This window comes from Ilyonectria robusta (assembly GCF_021365365.1).
Source record: "Ilyonectria robusta strain PMI_751 chromosome Unknown BGZ61scaffold_3, whole genome shotgun sequence".
In the NCBI taxonomy this organism is placed as follows: Eukaryota; Fungi; Ascomycota; class Sordariomycetes; order Hypocreales; family Nectriaceae; genus Ilyonectria; species Ilyonectria robusta.
The window spans coordinates 3060633-3076972 of NW_025764437.1; the positions used below are offsets into that span (position 1 = coordinate 3060633).

Genomic DNA, 16340 nt, shown 5'->3' on the forward strand with positions numbered 1-16340 from the left:
AACCAGGGTCTATTAGCCAACTGCGTCATCAGACGGGTTGATTGATCAGTCAATCAACCACTCTTCCACCTCAACCCCTATACTGCGCCCAATCCCGCGAATCACCTCCCAGCCGACGTTGATCCTCCACTTGCCACCGCGGTCCATGACGTCGCCGGCGCCTCCCACCCGCGTGAGCAGGCGGAGGCTGGCCAGTGTCGCAACGGCCATGCCCACGTCGCAATCGAGGCCGGCGGCGCCCACGGCACTACCGTCGGCCCACTCGGAGCGCACGGCTGCGAAGATGGCCATCATGCGCTCGAGGACGAAGGCGTGCGCGCCGAGTAGCTTGCGCGCAATCTTGCGGTGCTTGCTACGGGGGGCGCCGCGCGAAGATGTGTATCCTCCGCGCCGGCGCTTGCGGCCGTGGTGGTAGGTAGAGAAGAGCGTGAGGTCGTGGCGGGTAGCGTTGTGGGAGGCCAGGTAGGCGGCGAGGAGGATGAGGCGGGCGGTCGTAGGGAGGAGGTTTGTGAGGTCGGTTGTAGGGACTGGCTTGGCGATGCTGTTGTCGGCGGACGTGGCGCCTAAGCGGACTGACACGATGCTGGGGTTCAACACCGACTCGTCCTGGAAGTGTACTCTCGCTGCGATCAGCAGCTTGGAGAACTCCTTCGGGGTATGTGTCCCTGCCAATACCGGCGCTGTGAACCGAGGCCAGAGGGCATGGCAGCTGTGTCGGAAGGAGGGCAATGTGCGCGAGGCGGATTTTGTAAGGGAGTCGTGGACCGCTGCGCAGAACCGGGTCCAGAGGTCGGCGGTTTCTTGCTGTGTGGCTCCCGTGATGGCGTCGGGCGGCGTGAGTGAGAGGATGCGAACGAAGTCGGCTTTGGCGTAGGGCGGGAATTGGAGAGCGGCGGATGCAGGTGTTCGTAGGAAGCCGGCTGGGGGGGAGGTGACGACGAAAACGCAGGTGAGGCAGGGGATCTAGACGGTGTATTGTTAGCTTCTGGCACATCAGAAGAGTCGGGAGTATCCAAAATGTACTCACAATCTCCGATAGCCGCGCCAGAGCTGGGAGCAGCGTCGACGGCGCATCCCTCTGGCGATCCACTGCATCCAGAACCAGCACGAAGCGCCAGCGGGGATCCCTCGCAGGATACTTGAGCATCTTGACCAGCTCGACCGTCAGCTGCGCCAGCGACTCGCAGCGCCGCGGCACGTCCTCCCACTGCAGCGCGTCGGCCACGGCGCCGATGATGCGCTCAAATAGGTGCCGCCCCGTGATGCACTGCACCGAGTTGACGACGGCCGCCTGGAACCCGCCGGCCTGCGGCTGCGTCGACATGTGCGCCACCAGCCGCTCGAGGAGCTGTTCGACGATGGCCGACTTTCCGGTCGCCGAGGTTCCGTGAACGACGAGGTTGCGACATGGTGCGGCTTCGGGCTGGTTGTTGGTTGGCGGTTAGCTAGAGCTACCTACGCATAGGAGCATTGGGGCGGTCTTACGTGGAGGAGCGTTGCTAGAGATCGGATTTGGCGCTCGCGGCAGGGGAATGTCTGGAGCAAGGGCGCGAGGATGGCTTCATCCGGGAGATTGAAGAGCGAGGCCATGGCTGGGTTCCTTCTCCGTCCGCCCTCTCCTCGTTTGTCGTCGAATTGGTCGTTTTTGAGGTCGCCTCCGAGTCGCTGGGAGACGCGTTTGGCGCGTCTGGAGTTGACGAAAGTACGTCACTCGGGAAAATGTCGGCGAGTCGCAACTCCACGCAGATACCACCCTCATCCGTCACTTAATTATACGAGCAGCATTGACCATGACAGCAATTAATGTTGTTGGACAGAATTGCCATTTCATTTCTTTGCAGTGTTGTGTGTGCATATATATATCCGGTTCAAACGCCGTTCAATGGTTCTTCTCATCCTTAGAATGCACCTTTTTCCCTTACCCTCAATCAAGCATGCATGCACCGCAACGCCATTCCTATGCTCATCAAAACAGAGCGCTCATACAATGCCTCGCGGGCCGCGATGGTCCCCCAAACACCTTCTTATACCAATCATTCCATTCTCTTGTTTGTTCATGTAAATCCTCCACCAGTTTTCTTACATCCCAGACTGGTTTATCTGCTCCTTGGCCAGATTGAGTCGAGGAAATCCCTCTGCCTTTCCCGGGTGCCTGGATGGTGATCTTGTTCCCGGTGACGATCCAATTTTTGCGTACATCATTTACAATATTGTCTGTGAAGTTTTTGACGTATGTATCAACCCGTGTCGAATCGATCGTAGGTCGTCGCAGACCTGACAGGAGAAGGTCTCCATTCAGAGAGTAATCCTCAAGATCGAGGAGATCGTCGATGTAAATCTCAGCTGTCTCGATGCCGCTGCTTGCGTATTTGAGAGCTTGCGATGTCTCCTTCCAGGCCACAGGTGGGTTTTGCGACATAGAGAATATATGAAAGGATGGCCACAAAATATTGGTCATCGACAACACCTGCCGAAGCAAGTAAATTTGTTCCTCCTTCAGGGGGCCGTCGTTCTGGCGAAGTTGGTCCAACCCGCTAACAGAAGCCTTGACCGTAACAAGAAGATGCGGCAGATCGACTTCTGTCAGTTCGTGCGGGACAACGTGGCGGTTCAAAAGCACTCGCAACACTTCCACGTAGACGTCAACCAGTGGGAATGCCGAGCTTTCGAGAAAAGATGCGCGGATGATGGCTGGAAGCATCTTACCGAGAACGAAGGCCGAGATTCCTGTGTTCTTCATGCCCTGATGGAGCAACTTAACTTCGTCGCGTAGTTTGTCATTGATAAGCGACATTTTGAAGTTGTTGAAGAGGAAAAAGAACATCTGATGGACAACCTTGGTGTCACCCTCACTCAGTCTCAGTCCGTAGGAGAGCATGCCAGCTACCTGAAGCTGCGGGTCCTGCATTGAAGGCGAATATTCTTTGTTGATTTGGTAGAAGAAGTCGTCGACGGCACAGATTTCCGAACCATGGGCCCTGATGAGAGTGATGATGTCCCGGATGAAAGCCACATAGCTAGGGTGTTCCGGAGCATTCTGAACCACAGTTCGCAAGTCCCTTTTGATCTGCTGCATTACAGCCTTCAGCGTCTTTGAATGCTCCGAAATGATTATCTTTCTGAGGGCTGGCCCTGCGTCCCCAAGACATCTTCGCATCCAAGATATGGCGAATTCGAACATGTCTCTGTTTGCATTGTAGTCCGGATTGATTGCGAGTCCAATCGCTGCTCCAGGGACGAATTCTTTCTCATGCTTTTGCAATTCTTGTGCCAGCTGATTTTCGTATGCCAGGTACTTTCGAGGTTTGACAATCGACAGCATCCACACTTCGGAGAGGGTGAACCCGGCATCCACGAAATCGTCATAACCATGCTTGAAAAGAGTCGCGATGAACAAGACCAAATACTTACGCTGGTCGAGGCTGATCTTGGCCGGGACGTCCTCGAAGAGTCCGTATTTTCCACTTTTGAACATGTCACAAAGGCGCAGGATACCGGCGTTCATGAATCTGACGCCGAGCCTCGCCGAGAGGGTAATCACCAGTTCAGTGCACCGCAACTTTTCAATGGATGCCAGCGCACCAAGCTCTCTATCTCCGCGTACAGAGACGATGCACCTTGCCATTGAGAAGAAGTTGCCGGAGAGGTCATGATCAAGCACTAGGAGTGCATCATCCGCTTGCTCCGAGTTCAGAAGTTGGCTCTCCCTTTCCTGGCTTTCCTCGCTATCCTTGAACTCATCAACTCGAGACAGGAAGCTCTCCAGAGTAGCTAGGGACACTTGAAGGATAGACCAATGGAGCTGGGGAGGGCACGCGACGAAGTGCTTGAACACTTGCTGAAGCTGCAGCGTGTTCAGGGCGAATGTGGCTGCTTCCAGGTCTGGTGCATGTCTCATGACATCCAAAGAAACCGTCACGGAGAGTTGAAGAACATCCATTATAGCAGCTCTGTTTAAAGCCACCATAGCATCAACCATCTCCGGATTAATGGTGTTACTGGCATCTTTAGACAGCATTAGAAACTGCTGGTGCATATCCGAGGCAACCGAATCAAACTGCTGCATCATCGACTGAAAGAAGGTGTTCCTCCACCGAGCGAATGGCTTAAAAGAGGTCGTTGCTTCTCCTGATGCAATGATGAATTTCGCCAATTGGCTCCAAGCCCGTAGATTGATCAAACACGCCTCCTTGTGTGAGCTCGCCGGGACAACAAGCCTCTCCAATAGATGAGCTCCAGGTCGCAACTCGGGCGGAGACGCCCAGAATAGGGTGCAGAGAAGATCATGGTGATTTCTCAACGCCGCCAAATCTCGCTCGTGGATTATCTGTTCCTTGAGAAGTTGGCGGTTGTGATTTGGCATGGTACGAGTAACCAAATTGCGAATGTCGTTCAGCGACCCGACTTCACTTAACTTTTTGATGCTCAAAGCCACGAGCTTCAAGAAGACATGGAAGCACTTGTCAACCTTCTCCACGGCCAGTGACGGGTTTCCACCGAGATCCTCTAGAAAACTAGGAGATCTGAACACCTCCTCGTTACGAAGATGTGCAAGGTTTTGGGAGCCGAAGAAGTCAAAGATGACACCAACGACTGCCACACATTTACGCCATCCCCACTGCTGAACGAGGTAGTGACATCGGCCAACCAACGCGCGACAGTAGTTGTTGAAGCTAGGGGGTTGGTGTTCGTTTTCCTTGTAAAGCTGGAAAACTGTCTTCAGCAACTTTTGGGGTAGTGCCCAGCCATCAACTGCGGCATCGTGCTTACTACCCGCAACGAGGATTCCATTGTCGTTGAATTCGGTGAGTGGAAGGAGAGTGAACATATCCTTCCAAAGACGTTCATGCTCCTTGACATCGAGGCTTGTCACAACCTCGGGAGTAGCCATGACAGAATAGGTAACATCCCAGAAGGACGATCGCAGAATCCGAGCGTGCGCAAGAACCTTCATCACGGTTACCCATGAGTGAAGGCCCGGCACATCATCTCGAAGCCCCCTCTCTCGGAACCGTACGTCGTGAAGCAGCCCATATGTATCCTTCACTTGATTCAGTCCGACCTTCAGGAGAGACGAAACTGCTATCTTTGCCAAGTCTTTGACCAGCTCCTCCATTTGAAATTGCTCGCTCATCAAGGAGGTGTCGTTTTGGCAGAGTTTTAAAATCAGAAAGGCGGTAATCAGGAAGTAGTCGTATACGCTGGCGATTAGGCTGCACTGAGATTGTATGCTGAAGCTGCTCTGGCCCAAGAGTGTCTTGATGCGTCCATTGAAACCCTGGAGCACCTCAAGTGCTCTGCATACAAATGACTTGACGCTCGTCGGTTCAGTAAAACTCAGCGAGTCCATTGCGAACTTCGTGACGAAGGCGGCGGCGTTTAGGGCTGGTGGGGAGGCTGAGGTGTCATTTGTCGACGTGCTTTCAAGCTGCTCCGCAACGAAATCGAGAACGACACCCAGTTCAGAGGACACCTGAGCATCCCATGGACCCCATCTCAGGATTTGGTCACCGAGATTGAATGCTGAGCGAGGGCGGAGATCCGCAAACTTCTGGTAGTCAAAATTGGTGGCCAGCGTTTCGAGGGCACCACTTCCAATCAACGTTGACTCATGGAAGTAGACACCGGAGTCAAGTGGGAATGTCTCGAAGTGATGGGTGTACTGAGTTCCGTATGGTCCGAGCCCGCGGAGTCTTTGTCCCTCTGTCTCTGCTTGAATAGGTTCTGGTGCTGGGGTCGCTTCGACGAGGATGGGGTCGCTTGCTCGGCTATATTGGGGTGCTTCAATGTCAACTTGTTGAGGTCTGGTCTTTTTCCGATAACGCGACTTCCGCTGATCGGATTCCTGTGGCATTACAATGCGCAGAGGCACAGGGTTTTCCTCCGGCGGAGGGCTGGCAGGATATTCAACATCTGTAGTCCCATCATTGAGAGCCAGGATGCTCGAGTTCGACCAATCCTCTCGTTGCTTCCGGTAGAGACGGTCAAGGCGCCTTTTGGTTGCGTTAAAGTGGAAGTTGCTAGTTTGGTCTGTTTCATCCATTTCCAGCTGAGCTGGTCGCGCAACACCTGAGCCAGACCGGCTAAGATGTCCGCTTGCCCGGGGACGTTGCCGCTTCACAGAAGAGGCTTCAGTTGTTTTTTCGGATTGGTAGCTGATGGTTCCCCCATTCGTAATGTGTCGAACGAGCCGGCGAGGTGCTCCTGAAGATGGTGGTGGCTGGCGTTTTTGAACTGTCGAGATGTTCGGGGATGTTTCGCTCAGGGGGTTCTTCGGTGGTCTTGGCTTTGTCTTCCTCTGCCTTTTTGCAGCAGATACTGACTGGCGCTGTGGGATGGACCCTGCCCTCCAATTATTCAGAACTGACACAGCATCCACGTGGTCTTCTCGAGTGCCGAGTTTGATCAATTTCTTGCCAGGACTACATCTTCCCATGCCCTGGCGTCGATTGGCAGCTCGAGCGGCAATCTTGAGGAAACGAGGAGCGTTCGGTTCTATTACATCTAGAATACTGAGATGCGGGGCAGCAGCAGGTTTGTTAGGATTTGGTGATCGGCGCCCCTTTCCGCTCTTTGTCTTTCGCCCCACTGTCGGTTGTCGATATTTCTTCTTCACGAGTTCTCTTGCCGATGACGGTTCGGATTGAGACTCATTGAGCATGCCAGTGATCTTGGGTTGGCGGGGCGGCTTCGAAGATGTATGTTTTCGTTGGTTTTTGGTTGTCTTTGGCCGGTTTGGGGTACCGTGGAAGGATTCTGATAGCTTCAATTGGCGTTTCCTTCCTGGCAGCATGTGGTCGATCCGATCATCTTCGACCACTGAAGCCCCATCGTCTGACCATGTCGCTTCGGGGACTGACATCGAACCAGGGTCTTCCAGGAGCACAAGCCTCGTCTGGTTATGAAAGACTTCATCTGTAGTCCTCTGTCTTGGGGTGGGTATCTCGTCATCAGAGTCCTCAAAAAAGAGCTGGGGTGTTGTAGAAGCTCTTGACGTAGCTTGTCGTCTCTGTGCGACGCCGCGTCTCTGTTCTCGTTCTGGTGAACGATCTGCCTGTCGTTTGTGAGAGTCTTTTTGTTGTTTTGCTCGGCCAGCCTGCTGGTCTAACCGAAGCCACGATGCTGGAAGCACGCCTCTGATGCGATGTTTGACGGTATGGACCACTTCTGAACCACTCTCGGACTCGGTCTCGGATGCAGAACCGCCATCAGTTGACATTGGGCCTGGGTCTTGCTGAGCAAGTTCGTCTTCAGAGTCGCTATCGACAACCAAAGGTCGTAGTGTGGAAGGCGTTATCGATTGGTGAGCAAGTCGAGCACTTGGCGTCGGTGTGGGAGATCGCAGTCGCTGGGGTTGGGGCGTGTCAATCTCAGGCTCGGGTCGTTCGGGGCTTCGTCTCGAGTTTCGTTGGGCAGCCGGAGAGTCGGTGGTTCCAGTCACCAACCTCAAAATCGATGCCGGCTCAAGGGGGTCACTGTCGATAATAACATGTCTCATTCGTTTCCTCGTCGACGAACGAGAAGGGGAACTCTTTCGCTTGGTAGCTTTCTTGGGGATTGAGCGTGGTTGGTTAAGTAGATCTTGCAGGGCAGGAAGATCTTCCCCGACCAGACTCGTACCGTCAGTATCCCCCGTTGAACTCGCTTGGCTGCTTGGCCCAGCACGATCATTCAGGGGTGATGTCTTGGGGGGTGAGGGCGAGGGAACAGCAAGGCTATCAATGCCATCCAGGAAGTCTGCCAGGCCATTTAATTGGCTTTCGTCAGATACCTCTGGCATTCTCGACTCCTGGCTGTCGTCTTCAAAGTCCTTATCTTGTGAAGCCTGTTGCCGTCTCCGCCTCTCTGCCTCCAGGGCCATTCTCAAGGGTTTGACTCCATTCTGTCTGAGCAAGCTGCTGTATTGGGCATTCTCGAGGAGGTATGGGTGTTCTTGGATGGGTTTGCGAGGGCGAAGGGACCGCTCATAGCGGACAGCTGCTCGCCTGTCTGCCTGGAGGTCTGCATCCCGGCCTAGCTCCTGACTCTGTATAAGAAACGGATCGAGTTCATCCGGCAAAGAAATCGAGGGCCTAATGGTTGAAACGATCCTGGGAAATTCGGGAGGTGGCGACGATAGCTCATCATAGCTTCTAGATATCTCGTCCTGGCCCACGAGTTGCGGTTGGTCTTCGTTCGGCAGTTGAGAGTCGATGTTCGCAGTAGGAACTTGTGAGGGGGGGAGGGAATCGACGGGGGGAAGGTTGCGATCGCTGCGTGCGGACGACAATGGTGAGGACAGTGGTGAGGATAATGGCGAGGACAGTGGTGAAGAGTTGATTAGAAGTGGTTCCACTGGTTGTGATGTCGTCGTAGGTTGTCGGGCGGTTTTGATCGGGAGAATGGGTAGGTCGTGTTCCTGAGAGTCGGGAACGTCCCATATATCTTCTGCGCTCTCATTCTCTTTGACCTGTTCCCTTTCCTTCTCGAGGCCGGCCTGGTTCGTCTTTGTGATCGTCAACGAATCGAGGCCAGGTAGGGGCACCATCTCCTGGCTATCGAAGCCATCTTCATCCTCCGAATCCGGGACTTCCCCCAGCTCCTTCCAGTTAGCCATGGTCCACAAGGGTCATTATCTCATCGAGCCATGAGCTTCGGGGTCCAAATCGGTAGAGAGAAGTTGTCGGTGAAGGGGTGTTTTCTGCGATCTGAGGGAGCTTCGATCGTGAATTGGTGGAATGAGGACCTCGTTAATTGGTGCTCGGATCAGGTATGGCGGGGAACGCGGTCCAGGAATTGGGAGACGCGTTCCAGTAGGGAAGGACGCGCCACTGCAGACGGTAAAGTGCAGCCTGTGGGGCTCGACGTTCGGGACTCGACACGCCTGGAGCCGCCGGAACAATCCACTATTTTCACTAGCCACGATCTCCGATCCACTGCGATGTCAATTCCGAACTCCAGGTTCCAATGAGCCATAGGCGAATCACGTCCAGTCCATTGCCGACTTCTTCACCAACTATCTCTCTTCTTCCCTACAATACAGATTCAGCCGCCATGTCCGCCTTCGAGAGGGCATTGCCTCTTGCTTTGACCGTCTTCTGTGGCGTTATCGGAGGTCAGTTTACTCAGCCCATGTTTCTCGCTCCGTTTGAGGCTCACTCAGCTTGACAGGATACTACACATTCCAGCCTGTCTTCGCACCTGATGCACTCAGAAAAGATACCCCTTCCCAAAGGTAACTATCCCGATTAGTCCCAACATATGGTTGAAACCAGTCGCTGAGTGTGCATTCTCCTGTGCAGCGCCGAGACAAAACCAGAGCCACCGAAAAATCCTGCACCAGCATCGAAGTAAGCCAGAATCATCACCCTTTGGAGGAATACGTGGGGAATTCGTACATTTATTGCGTATCAATCAAGGAGTTTTCATGTTTTATTATCACAATTCACTCCGTTGAGTCTTTGAGAGTATTAGAGTCATTGGTTCAAGGTACAATAATGCCAGTACATGTATTACATAGAGAGGAACAGACATATCAGCCATCTTCAAGTTATGGGAGATAACCTGATGGGTTAAAAATTATGACTATCTAACTTATATCTTATGTCATCTCATTTCAGGGGTCGTTAGTTTTAGACGCATTTGTTCATCAAAGCCAGAAGCAACGTATGTACGCTCGCTCAGTAGATCGACGGATTGGAAAATTTTTCAACCACGGCCAAACATTATACATCAAAGAAAAAGCTAGCCTCAGCATCTCGCTTCTAATTCATCAAAAGAAGAGTGGTATGTTTATTTATGAGAGCCTTCTATATAGTGTCATTACTTATACATCCTACGACCAGCATCTGGCTGGGGGTTACCCTATACACCATGTCTGATGTTTTCACACAAACGGGACATCCAGGCCCAGGAGAATGCTGTCCCAGTCAATATCATCTAAGTCCATCCTTGAACCAAAATCTTCTAGGTATGGATCAGGATAAATCTGTTCGTTCGGACTTGTGGTTGCTGAAAGCCCCTTCGTTACCGAGCTGGGTGTGAGAGGGAGGGGATCACTTTGGCCGTCTTCCCTCCTCGAACATGAATTCCTCGTCCTCATCACTGGAAGGGGCACTTTATGCTTCTTCATCGCTTGCCTCAACAGATCCTGGAGTCTCGTTGCAGGGATAGAGAGTCCTTGTGCGTCATCCAGGATCCTCCACACTTGTGCCATCAGTTCGCGGCTCTTCGTCTTGTCTCCTGTGTCGGGTCCCAGGCAGAGATCCACCAACAGAGCTATGCTAGCCAAGAATACACTGTGAAGGACCACTGTTAATCTGAGTCTAGTGGAGACAAATGTGATATTCTCTCTCTCTAGTTGATGTTCCGCCTCAAGGATGATTTGTGCAGTTTTGAGACAGATCTCCCGCGAGCGAGCATATACAGGCTCGACGGTACCACGCGCGAAAAAGGGAATATGTAGCTTGCAACGCTGGCCATGGACAAACAAATGGATCACATGCCGTTGGACAATGATTGCAGGAGATCGTCGGCGGTCCGTAGGCGGGAGGTTGCCTAGCTCTTGAGGTTCCATTGTGAAAAACGGCGGGATCTCCTGGATGTATTTTTGGATTGCCTCATCTATTTCCATGACGAGATTGTACCGCACCATATCAGGGGTAGAAGCCGTGAGGCCTATTCGGTCTGTGAAGGCCCGAGATAGTTCTGCCAGGCGGATACGTTGAAGAAAGTAGGACATGCACGAGGGAACCTCCATCGGCAGACCCACGGGTTCTACTCCGTCGACGAGATTCTCGTCTTCAATGTTCAGAGGTTTTCTCACGGCCATCTGTTGGGGATTTATGGAATACGTCCCCTCGTGTGGACCGGGGAATCGAGCCAATAACCTATACGCTTGTGAGACTTTTGTTACAGAGCGCCATGCATCTTAAGAATGTAGCTCACCAGTCTGTAGAGGCGAGATACCACCATACCCTTCGACCCATCTCGGCTTTCAATCCACTCCAGCGGGGCGACTGGCCCATCCCAGCATTGCTGGGGTGATCAATACGATGCAACCCCAGCTCATGAGCCATGGCGATCGTCTTTGACAGGATGGATCTGGCCCGGATTGAGATGCCTTCAAGGTTGCATATCACAAAACTCAAGAGTAGAAGGCCTTGGATACACTCTATTGAAGTATGGGCATTGCGTTGCGCATGGTCCAAAAGGTCCAGAGCAGCCTTGAGCCAGAAAATAGATTGTGAATTTGCCTCTTCGGCGTTCGAGAACAGCTCGCTCTCTTCGTCCTGGGGTGTCCACGAGTACGTGACGTCGGCACAGATAGAGATGAGTAAAATAACAGGACCCAGGGGCGTCTGCGTGCCCTTCTGTAAGCTGTCATAGACTTCGTCTACCAGTTTGCGCGTAGAAGGGCTGTGGACGACGTGGTGGATGTAAGTGATGTGGTTGAGGTACTTCTCCACCAGGGCTCTGGCCTCTTCTCGCTGGGGTAGCCAGATGCATTTTGTCGGCTCAAAAGACAGTGAAGATGAGGGAACATATGATGAAGACGACTGTGTGATCATGCGGATGGGACAAATACGGAAGACAAGGCTTTCCGTGAGTACAAACTCCTGGTAGAGCTAGTGAGCGACATGGCCAAGTATTCATAGTAGGTGAGGGTCTCACACTCAGCTTTGGGCCAAGGCATGATAGTTCAAGAAACAGGGCATCCGCTGTCAAATTCTGAACGTCTGAGGGAAGGGGTTGTGGTAGGGGTAGTTGGGGCCCGGAGGGGAGTGTGTCAGTCTGGACGGGGCCATGTATGGACGGCGGCACGACCTCAGACTGCTTGTTCCGAATCACGAGAAGGGCCTCCAACCTCTCCAAGCGGCTCAAAACATCGGCATCGGCAGTGGAAGCAACACTAGTATTAGATGCCTTCTTGGCAGCCGCGGGTTGGGCTAGAGACTGTGGATCCAGCGGCTCGGGGCAAGGCAGTCCGCGGGATGCGCAGTTGGTGCAGGGAAAGACGCGGCTGCACCGCAACTTTCGCAGCCTGCAAAAGTGGCAGGATATTGGGCGTTGGCGCGGCTGTCGACCCATATCGCCAGCTAGATAGGAGCGGTACGAAGGGGATTGGCAGTCCGTGTTGGGGAGAGTCCGAGGCGTAGAAGGGAGACCATGTTAAGGAACCGATGCAGTCCGTGAGGGTCCGCGGAGTTTCCATGGGCGTATCCGCGGGCCCGCGCCATGGACGCCCACGACCCGCACCCTATAGCTACGCAGCGAGCCAATCTCATTTTACCACGGCGATATTGTATCGGCATCGGTCTTATATCCGCGTTATTATACCGATTTTCAAAGGGGTCTTTACAAAGTTCTACTCAGTAAAGTGGAATTCCCCGCGTTCCTTGGCTCCTATTTGTCGACCCTACAGATGCACCTCCGATGAGCATCTCTCGATCCGACCGAACTCGGCCAAAGGCGGACGTGACTTCGATCCTACGACCATCGGACATAAAAACAATGAACCTTACATGAGCCCTTGATTTCCGCTATTACTCTAATACCGCCCTGTTCTGCTGCCTTGGCTCGGCTGTCATGAATCTCGGGCAGATACTTTATAAAGGTCCTCGCCTCCACCCATTCTTCAGTTTCTCCTCTACTCGGCTCTCGTAGACGAAAACATCGTCTCCTGTACCAACCTCTGCTCTCATATCAGTTTCAGAGAAGTACAGAGCCTTTTGGTTGGACCATTCCGAGGTATTGACGCAGGCGCTATCGTACCATCGACTCACTGCGCTATGGTCGCCACCAATACCGCCGATGACCTGGGAACTGCCAGCACCCCAACACCTCCCATCTATGAGGAGAATAAGGATATTGAGGCTGGTTCAACATCGGTGGACCTGGAAGAGCCTGGCCCCCAAGACCCAAATATTGTTGATTGGGATGGACCAGACGATCCAGCGAACCCGCAGAACTGGTCGACAGGGAAAAAAGCCATGACCGTTTGTCTGGTATCCTCGATCACATTTGTTACGTATGTCACAGCGTAACTATATTTATCGTCTGGACGGCCAGATTCTGACTATTTACAGACCTTTGGCGTCGTCGATCTTTGCGCCTGGCATCGAACAAGTCATGATCGAATTCAACTCCACAAATCAACAGCTTGCCTCGTTCATCGTCTCCGTGTATCTTCTCGGATATTGTTTCGGTCCTCTGGTTATTGCGCCCCTGTCTGAGATGTACGGCCGGCTGCACATATACAACATCTTCAATGTTTTGTTTGTGATATTCACTGTTGCATGCGCCTTGGCTCCTAACTTGAATGGCCTGATTGTATTCCGACTGCTGGCTGGACTCGCAGGGTGCTGCCCGCTCGCTCTTGGTGCAGGGTCACTGGCCGATATCATCGCTCAGGAAAAGCGCGGAGCTGCTATGGCTTCGTGGATCTTAGGGCCTATCTTGGGTCCTATTATAGGTCCTATCGGTAAGCTTCTTAGCGAAAGATGAATGTAAGAGTCCGAAATCTGACAACTTATTCCAGCGGGCGGATATCTGACAGAGGCGAAAAGCTGGCGCTGGTCGTTCTGGTTAGTGGCCATGGTGGTGAGTTGCGACAAGGTTCCGCATGCTCAGCGCATTTGCTAATGGCATCTTGGCTTATAGGCTGGTCTCATTACAGTGGTCAACTTCATTTTCATGCGCGAGACATATGCCTACACCATTCTTGAGGAAAAGACAAAGAGGCTTCAGAAGGAGACTGGAAACATGAAGCTTCGCTCATCTGCCGACACCGGCCGGAGCACGAAGGAGCTATTCAAATTTGCCATCGTTCGGCCGACTAAAATGCTTTTCTTCTCACCAATCGTCTTCCTTCTTTCCCTCTACATGGCAATTGTCTACGGATACTTGTACCTGATTTTTACCGCTATGCCCGTTCTCTTTGAAGGGCAGTATGGGTTTTCGACGGGATCAGTAGGCCTCTCTTACTTGGGTATCGGTATTGGTTCAATTTTGGGCCTATTCATCGCAGGCGGCACCTCAGACTCCCTTTCGAGGTATCTGACCAAAAAGAATGGAGGCGAAGCTAAGCCAGAGTACCGCCTGCCAGTCTTGATCATCGCCTCCGTCACTGTCCCCTTGGGCCTCTTCTGGTATGGCTGGACGGCTGAGAAGAATACTCATTGGATTCTCCCCATCATTGGAACAGGGTTCCTTGGTGTCGGAATGCTTTGCGCAATGGTAGGTTCCTCTTCAGTGGATTCACCAGTGTTATTGGACGACAGCTAACACTTGGCAGATGGGGACTTCCGTTTACTTGGTTGATGCTTATTCTCAGTACGCGGCATCGGCCATGGCTGCTAGCACTGTCCTCCGCTCCTTGCTCGGCGCACTTCTGCCTTTGGCGGGCCGGAGCATGTACGAGAAGCTGGGATACGGATGGGGAACGTCCCTGCTCGCGTTTATCGCAGTGGGCATGGTTCCGGTGCCGATTGTGTTTATCAAGTACGGCGAGAGGATACGGAGGCGAAACTTATTCGATGTGCAGTTTTAATGGGGACGAAGGAACCGTATGCTGAGATGGGGTGGTCCCAATGGGTGGTCCCGGTGTCCGCCGCATCCGTGTCCATGGGTGTATGGAAAGATCAGATGTTATTTGAAAATACGATAGAAGAGAAAAATCCCCAATCTAGAATATTGCCGAGATTCCCCGGTGGGATCAATGGCCGGAAAACAATCATTCAGACGTCGAGTATGCAATTGACCAGCCATTGAGTGCACAGTGGTTTGTCTCGTCTTGATTCTCCACGGCGTTCGTCCGAAATCATATCTAAGGAAGTGGGCTGAGAGATTGTGGAGGGGAATGGAAGGAGCTGTCGTCATGTTGACAGCCAATGAGGGATGATTAAATTCCCGGTGGTCACCCCTTAGGTCCAAAGCGGCAAGGCGGATGAGATAAATCACGTGATATGCACCAATGGAGTAAAGCCATCCGTGTAGCCGAGCATCTTCCGGGCAGCTGGCACGGGGTCCATCATACGATTGCTCGAATTTGCTCCGGCTTGACTCGCCCAGCAATAAACCTCGTCCCGACGAACCTCTTCGCAACCTCCCTCGACCCGACGCCTCGCGAACTTGCTCTCGAGAAGCCTCCCAATTGACTCGCCGAGCCTTCTTCCGAATCGCCCACCGAATCCGCCATAATGCTGCGCACTTCGGCGTCGAACCTCCTGCGCAAGAGCCTGGTGCGCAGCTCGCCCGCCTTCGCGACCCGAGCCGCCTCCACTCACGCCATCTCCAACCCGACCCTCGCCAACATCGAGAAGCGATGGGAGGGCATGCCCCTTCAGGAGCAGGCCGACCTCTGGATGGCTCTCCGTGACCGCATGGGAGTCAACTGGAACGAGCTGTCTCTCCAGGAGAAGAAAGCTGGTGCGTTTTTGAACCCGTCCACGAAAATACCTCCACCGTAGCCGAGAGATCAGCCTCGTCATCGAGTCACCTCACCACCACAACACCATTCCGCTCCCAAGCATCAATTCACTCCACAACTCCTCCACTACACCTCTCAGCCTTGCATCGGGGTCTTGCCAGAGCCTCAATTGCATCATGTAGTCAATTCTGTTTTCTGATTGGCAGACGGGCCTCGATGCAATGCCGCTCAGACAACCCCCCCCTGCGTTTCCCTATCGTTGCATCACGTCTGGAAAACTAACTCAAACTGTCTCAATAGCCTACTGGATTGCCTTCGGTCCTCACGGCCCCCGCGCCATGGACCCCCCCGGTAGCGGCGCCCGCGTCGCTTGGGGTGTCGCCATCGGCCTCGCTGCCAGTGTCGGTATCTTCGGTGTTATCCGCTTCTTCGCTAAGCCTGTCCCCTACACCATGTCCCAGGAGTACCAGGAGCAAAGCAACGAGTTCCTCATCGTAAGCCGAGCCCGCAATATTCTTATCTCAAGCCAACCTCGACTGACTCATCCTCTTCCAGAACCAAAAATCCGACCCTTTCACTGGTATCACCTCCGAGGGCTACAAGGGCAAGGGCATGGTCCAGTCCCCTCCCAAGGGCAGCAGCGAATAAATTCAGCGGACGACGTCTTTTCCTTTGTGCTAGAAGCTGGGGTGACTCATGGAGATGTATCCGTGTGTAAAATGGCCTTGGGGCATAGGTCTGGATGGGGGCTTCGAGGTGACTCCAGAGAAATCAAACCTTCTTGGTGTAAATACTGTACTACCACAACGGAACCCGAGTCGAGTGATTTTGAAATTTGTCTCTTGTATCTTTCCAAAGCTCAGGAAATGTGCACACGTTATCTCCCATTGCCCAAAACTCCATTATCAGTCGAACCAGTTCTCCATATTTA

At 53.0% G+C, this 16340-nt stretch overlaps 5 protein-coding genes across 5 annotated transcripts; 3 read left to right on the forward strand and 2 right to left on the reverse strand.

The window, feature by feature from the left end:
* Positions 1–45: 45 nt before the first annotated feature.
* Positions 46–8596, reverse strand: BGZ61DRAFT_342639 (Mus7/MMS22 family-domain-containing protein; the record flags this gene model as incomplete). Its single annotated transcript, XM_046239524.1, has 4 exons — positions 46–963; positions 1028–1423; positions 1486–1655; positions 1987–8596. The coding sequence occupies 4 exons, from the start codon at positions 8594–8596 to the stop codon at positions 46–48; spliced, it is 8094 nt and encodes a 2697-aa protein (XP_046110109.1).
* Positions 8597–8714: 118 nt separating this feature from the next.
* BGZ61DRAFT_444064 (uncharacterized protein) lies at positions 8715–9654 on the forward strand. Its single transcript, XM_046244942.1, has 3 exons — positions 8715–9094; positions 9151–9214; positions 9282–9654. Exons 1-3 carry the CDS (start codon positions 8947–8949, stop codon positions 9331–9333), a joined length of 264 nt encoding a protein of 87 aa, XP_046110110.1. The 5' UTR covers positions 8715–8946; the 3' UTR covers positions 9334–9654.
* Positions 9655–9747: 93 nt separating this feature from the next.
* On the reverse strand, positions 9748–12160 carry BGZ61DRAFT_444068 (uncharacterized protein). The gene is made up of 3 exons (XM_046244943.1): positions 11653–12160; positions 10927–11597; positions 9748–10868 (listed from the first exon to the last, which is right to left on the reverse strand). The coding sequence occupies exons 1-3, from the start codon at positions 12067–12069 to the stop codon at positions 9866–9868; spliced, it is 2091 nt and encodes a 696-aa protein (XP_046110111.1). The 5' UTR covers positions 12070–12160; the 3' UTR covers positions 9748–9865.
* Positions 12161–12770: 610 nt separating this feature from the next.
* Positions 12771–14530, forward strand: BGZ61DRAFT_473925 (major facilitator superfamily domain-containing protein; the record flags this gene model as incomplete). Its single annotated transcript, XM_046248518.1, has 5 exons — positions 12771–13009; positions 13068–13462; positions 13520–13581; positions 13642–14217; positions 14276–14530. 5 exons carry the CDS (start codon positions 12771–12773, stop codon positions 14528–14530), a joined length of 1527 nt encoding a protein of 508 aa, XP_046110112.1.
* Positions 14531–15032: 502 nt separating this feature from the next.
* Positions 15033–16248, forward strand: BGZ61DRAFT_444073 (cytochrome c oxidase polypeptide V). Its single transcript, XM_046244944.1, has 3 exons — positions 15033–15408; positions 15710–15903; positions 15965–16248. Exons 1-3 carry the CDS (start codon positions 15180–15182, stop codon positions 16055–16057), a joined length of 516 nt encoding a protein of 171 aa, XP_046110113.1. The 5' UTR covers positions 15033–15179; the 3' UTR covers positions 16058–16248.
* Positions 16249–16340: the final 92 nt, after the last annotated feature.

What these genes read in the sequence shown, in the direction of transcription:
- BGZ61DRAFT_444068 (XM_046244943.1), bottom strand. Translation starts at nt 12,069, where the DNA reads ATGGGTCGACAGCCGCGCCAACGCCCAATATCCTGCCACTTTTGCAGG. An exon ending in GCCTTGGCCCAAAGCTGAGT is followed by an intron (nt 11,598 to 11,652) that starts GTGAGACCCTCA and finishes TAGCTCTACCAG; the next exon opens with GAGTTTGTACTCACGGAAAG. An exon ending in TATCTCGCCTCTACAGACTG is followed by an intron (nt 10,869 to 10,926) that starts GTGAGCTACATT and finishes ACAAGCGTATAG; the next exon opens with GTTATTGGCTCGATTCCCCG.
- BGZ61DRAFT_444064 (XM_046244942.1), top strand. Translation starts at nt 8,947, where the DNA reads ATGAGCCATAGGCGAATCACGTCCAGTCCATTGCCGACTTCTTCACCA. An exon ending in CTTCTGTGGCGTTATCGGAG is followed by an intron (nt 9,095 to 9,150) that starts GTCAGTTTACTC and finishes TCAGCTTGACAG; the next exon opens with GATACTACACATTCCAGCCT. An exon ending in AAAGATACCCCTTCCCAAAG is followed by an intron (nt 9,215 to 9,281) that starts GTAACTATCCCG and finishes TCTCCTGTGCAG; the next exon opens with CGCCGAGACAAAACCAGAGC.
- BGZ61DRAFT_444073 (XM_046244944.1), top strand. Translation starts at nt 15,180, where the DNA reads ATGCTGCGCACTTCGGCGTCGAACCTCCTGCGCAAGAGCCTGGTGCGC. An exon ending in TCTCCAGGAGAAGAAAGCTG is followed by an intron (nt 15,409 to 15,709) that starts GTGCGTTTTTGA and finishes CTGTCTCAATAG; the next exon opens with CCTACTGGATTGCCTTCGGT. An exon ending in AAAGCAACGAGTTCCTCATC is followed by an intron (nt 15,904 to 15,964) that starts GTAAGCCGAGCC and finishes ATCCTCTTCCAG; the next exon opens with AACCAAAAATCCGACCCTTT.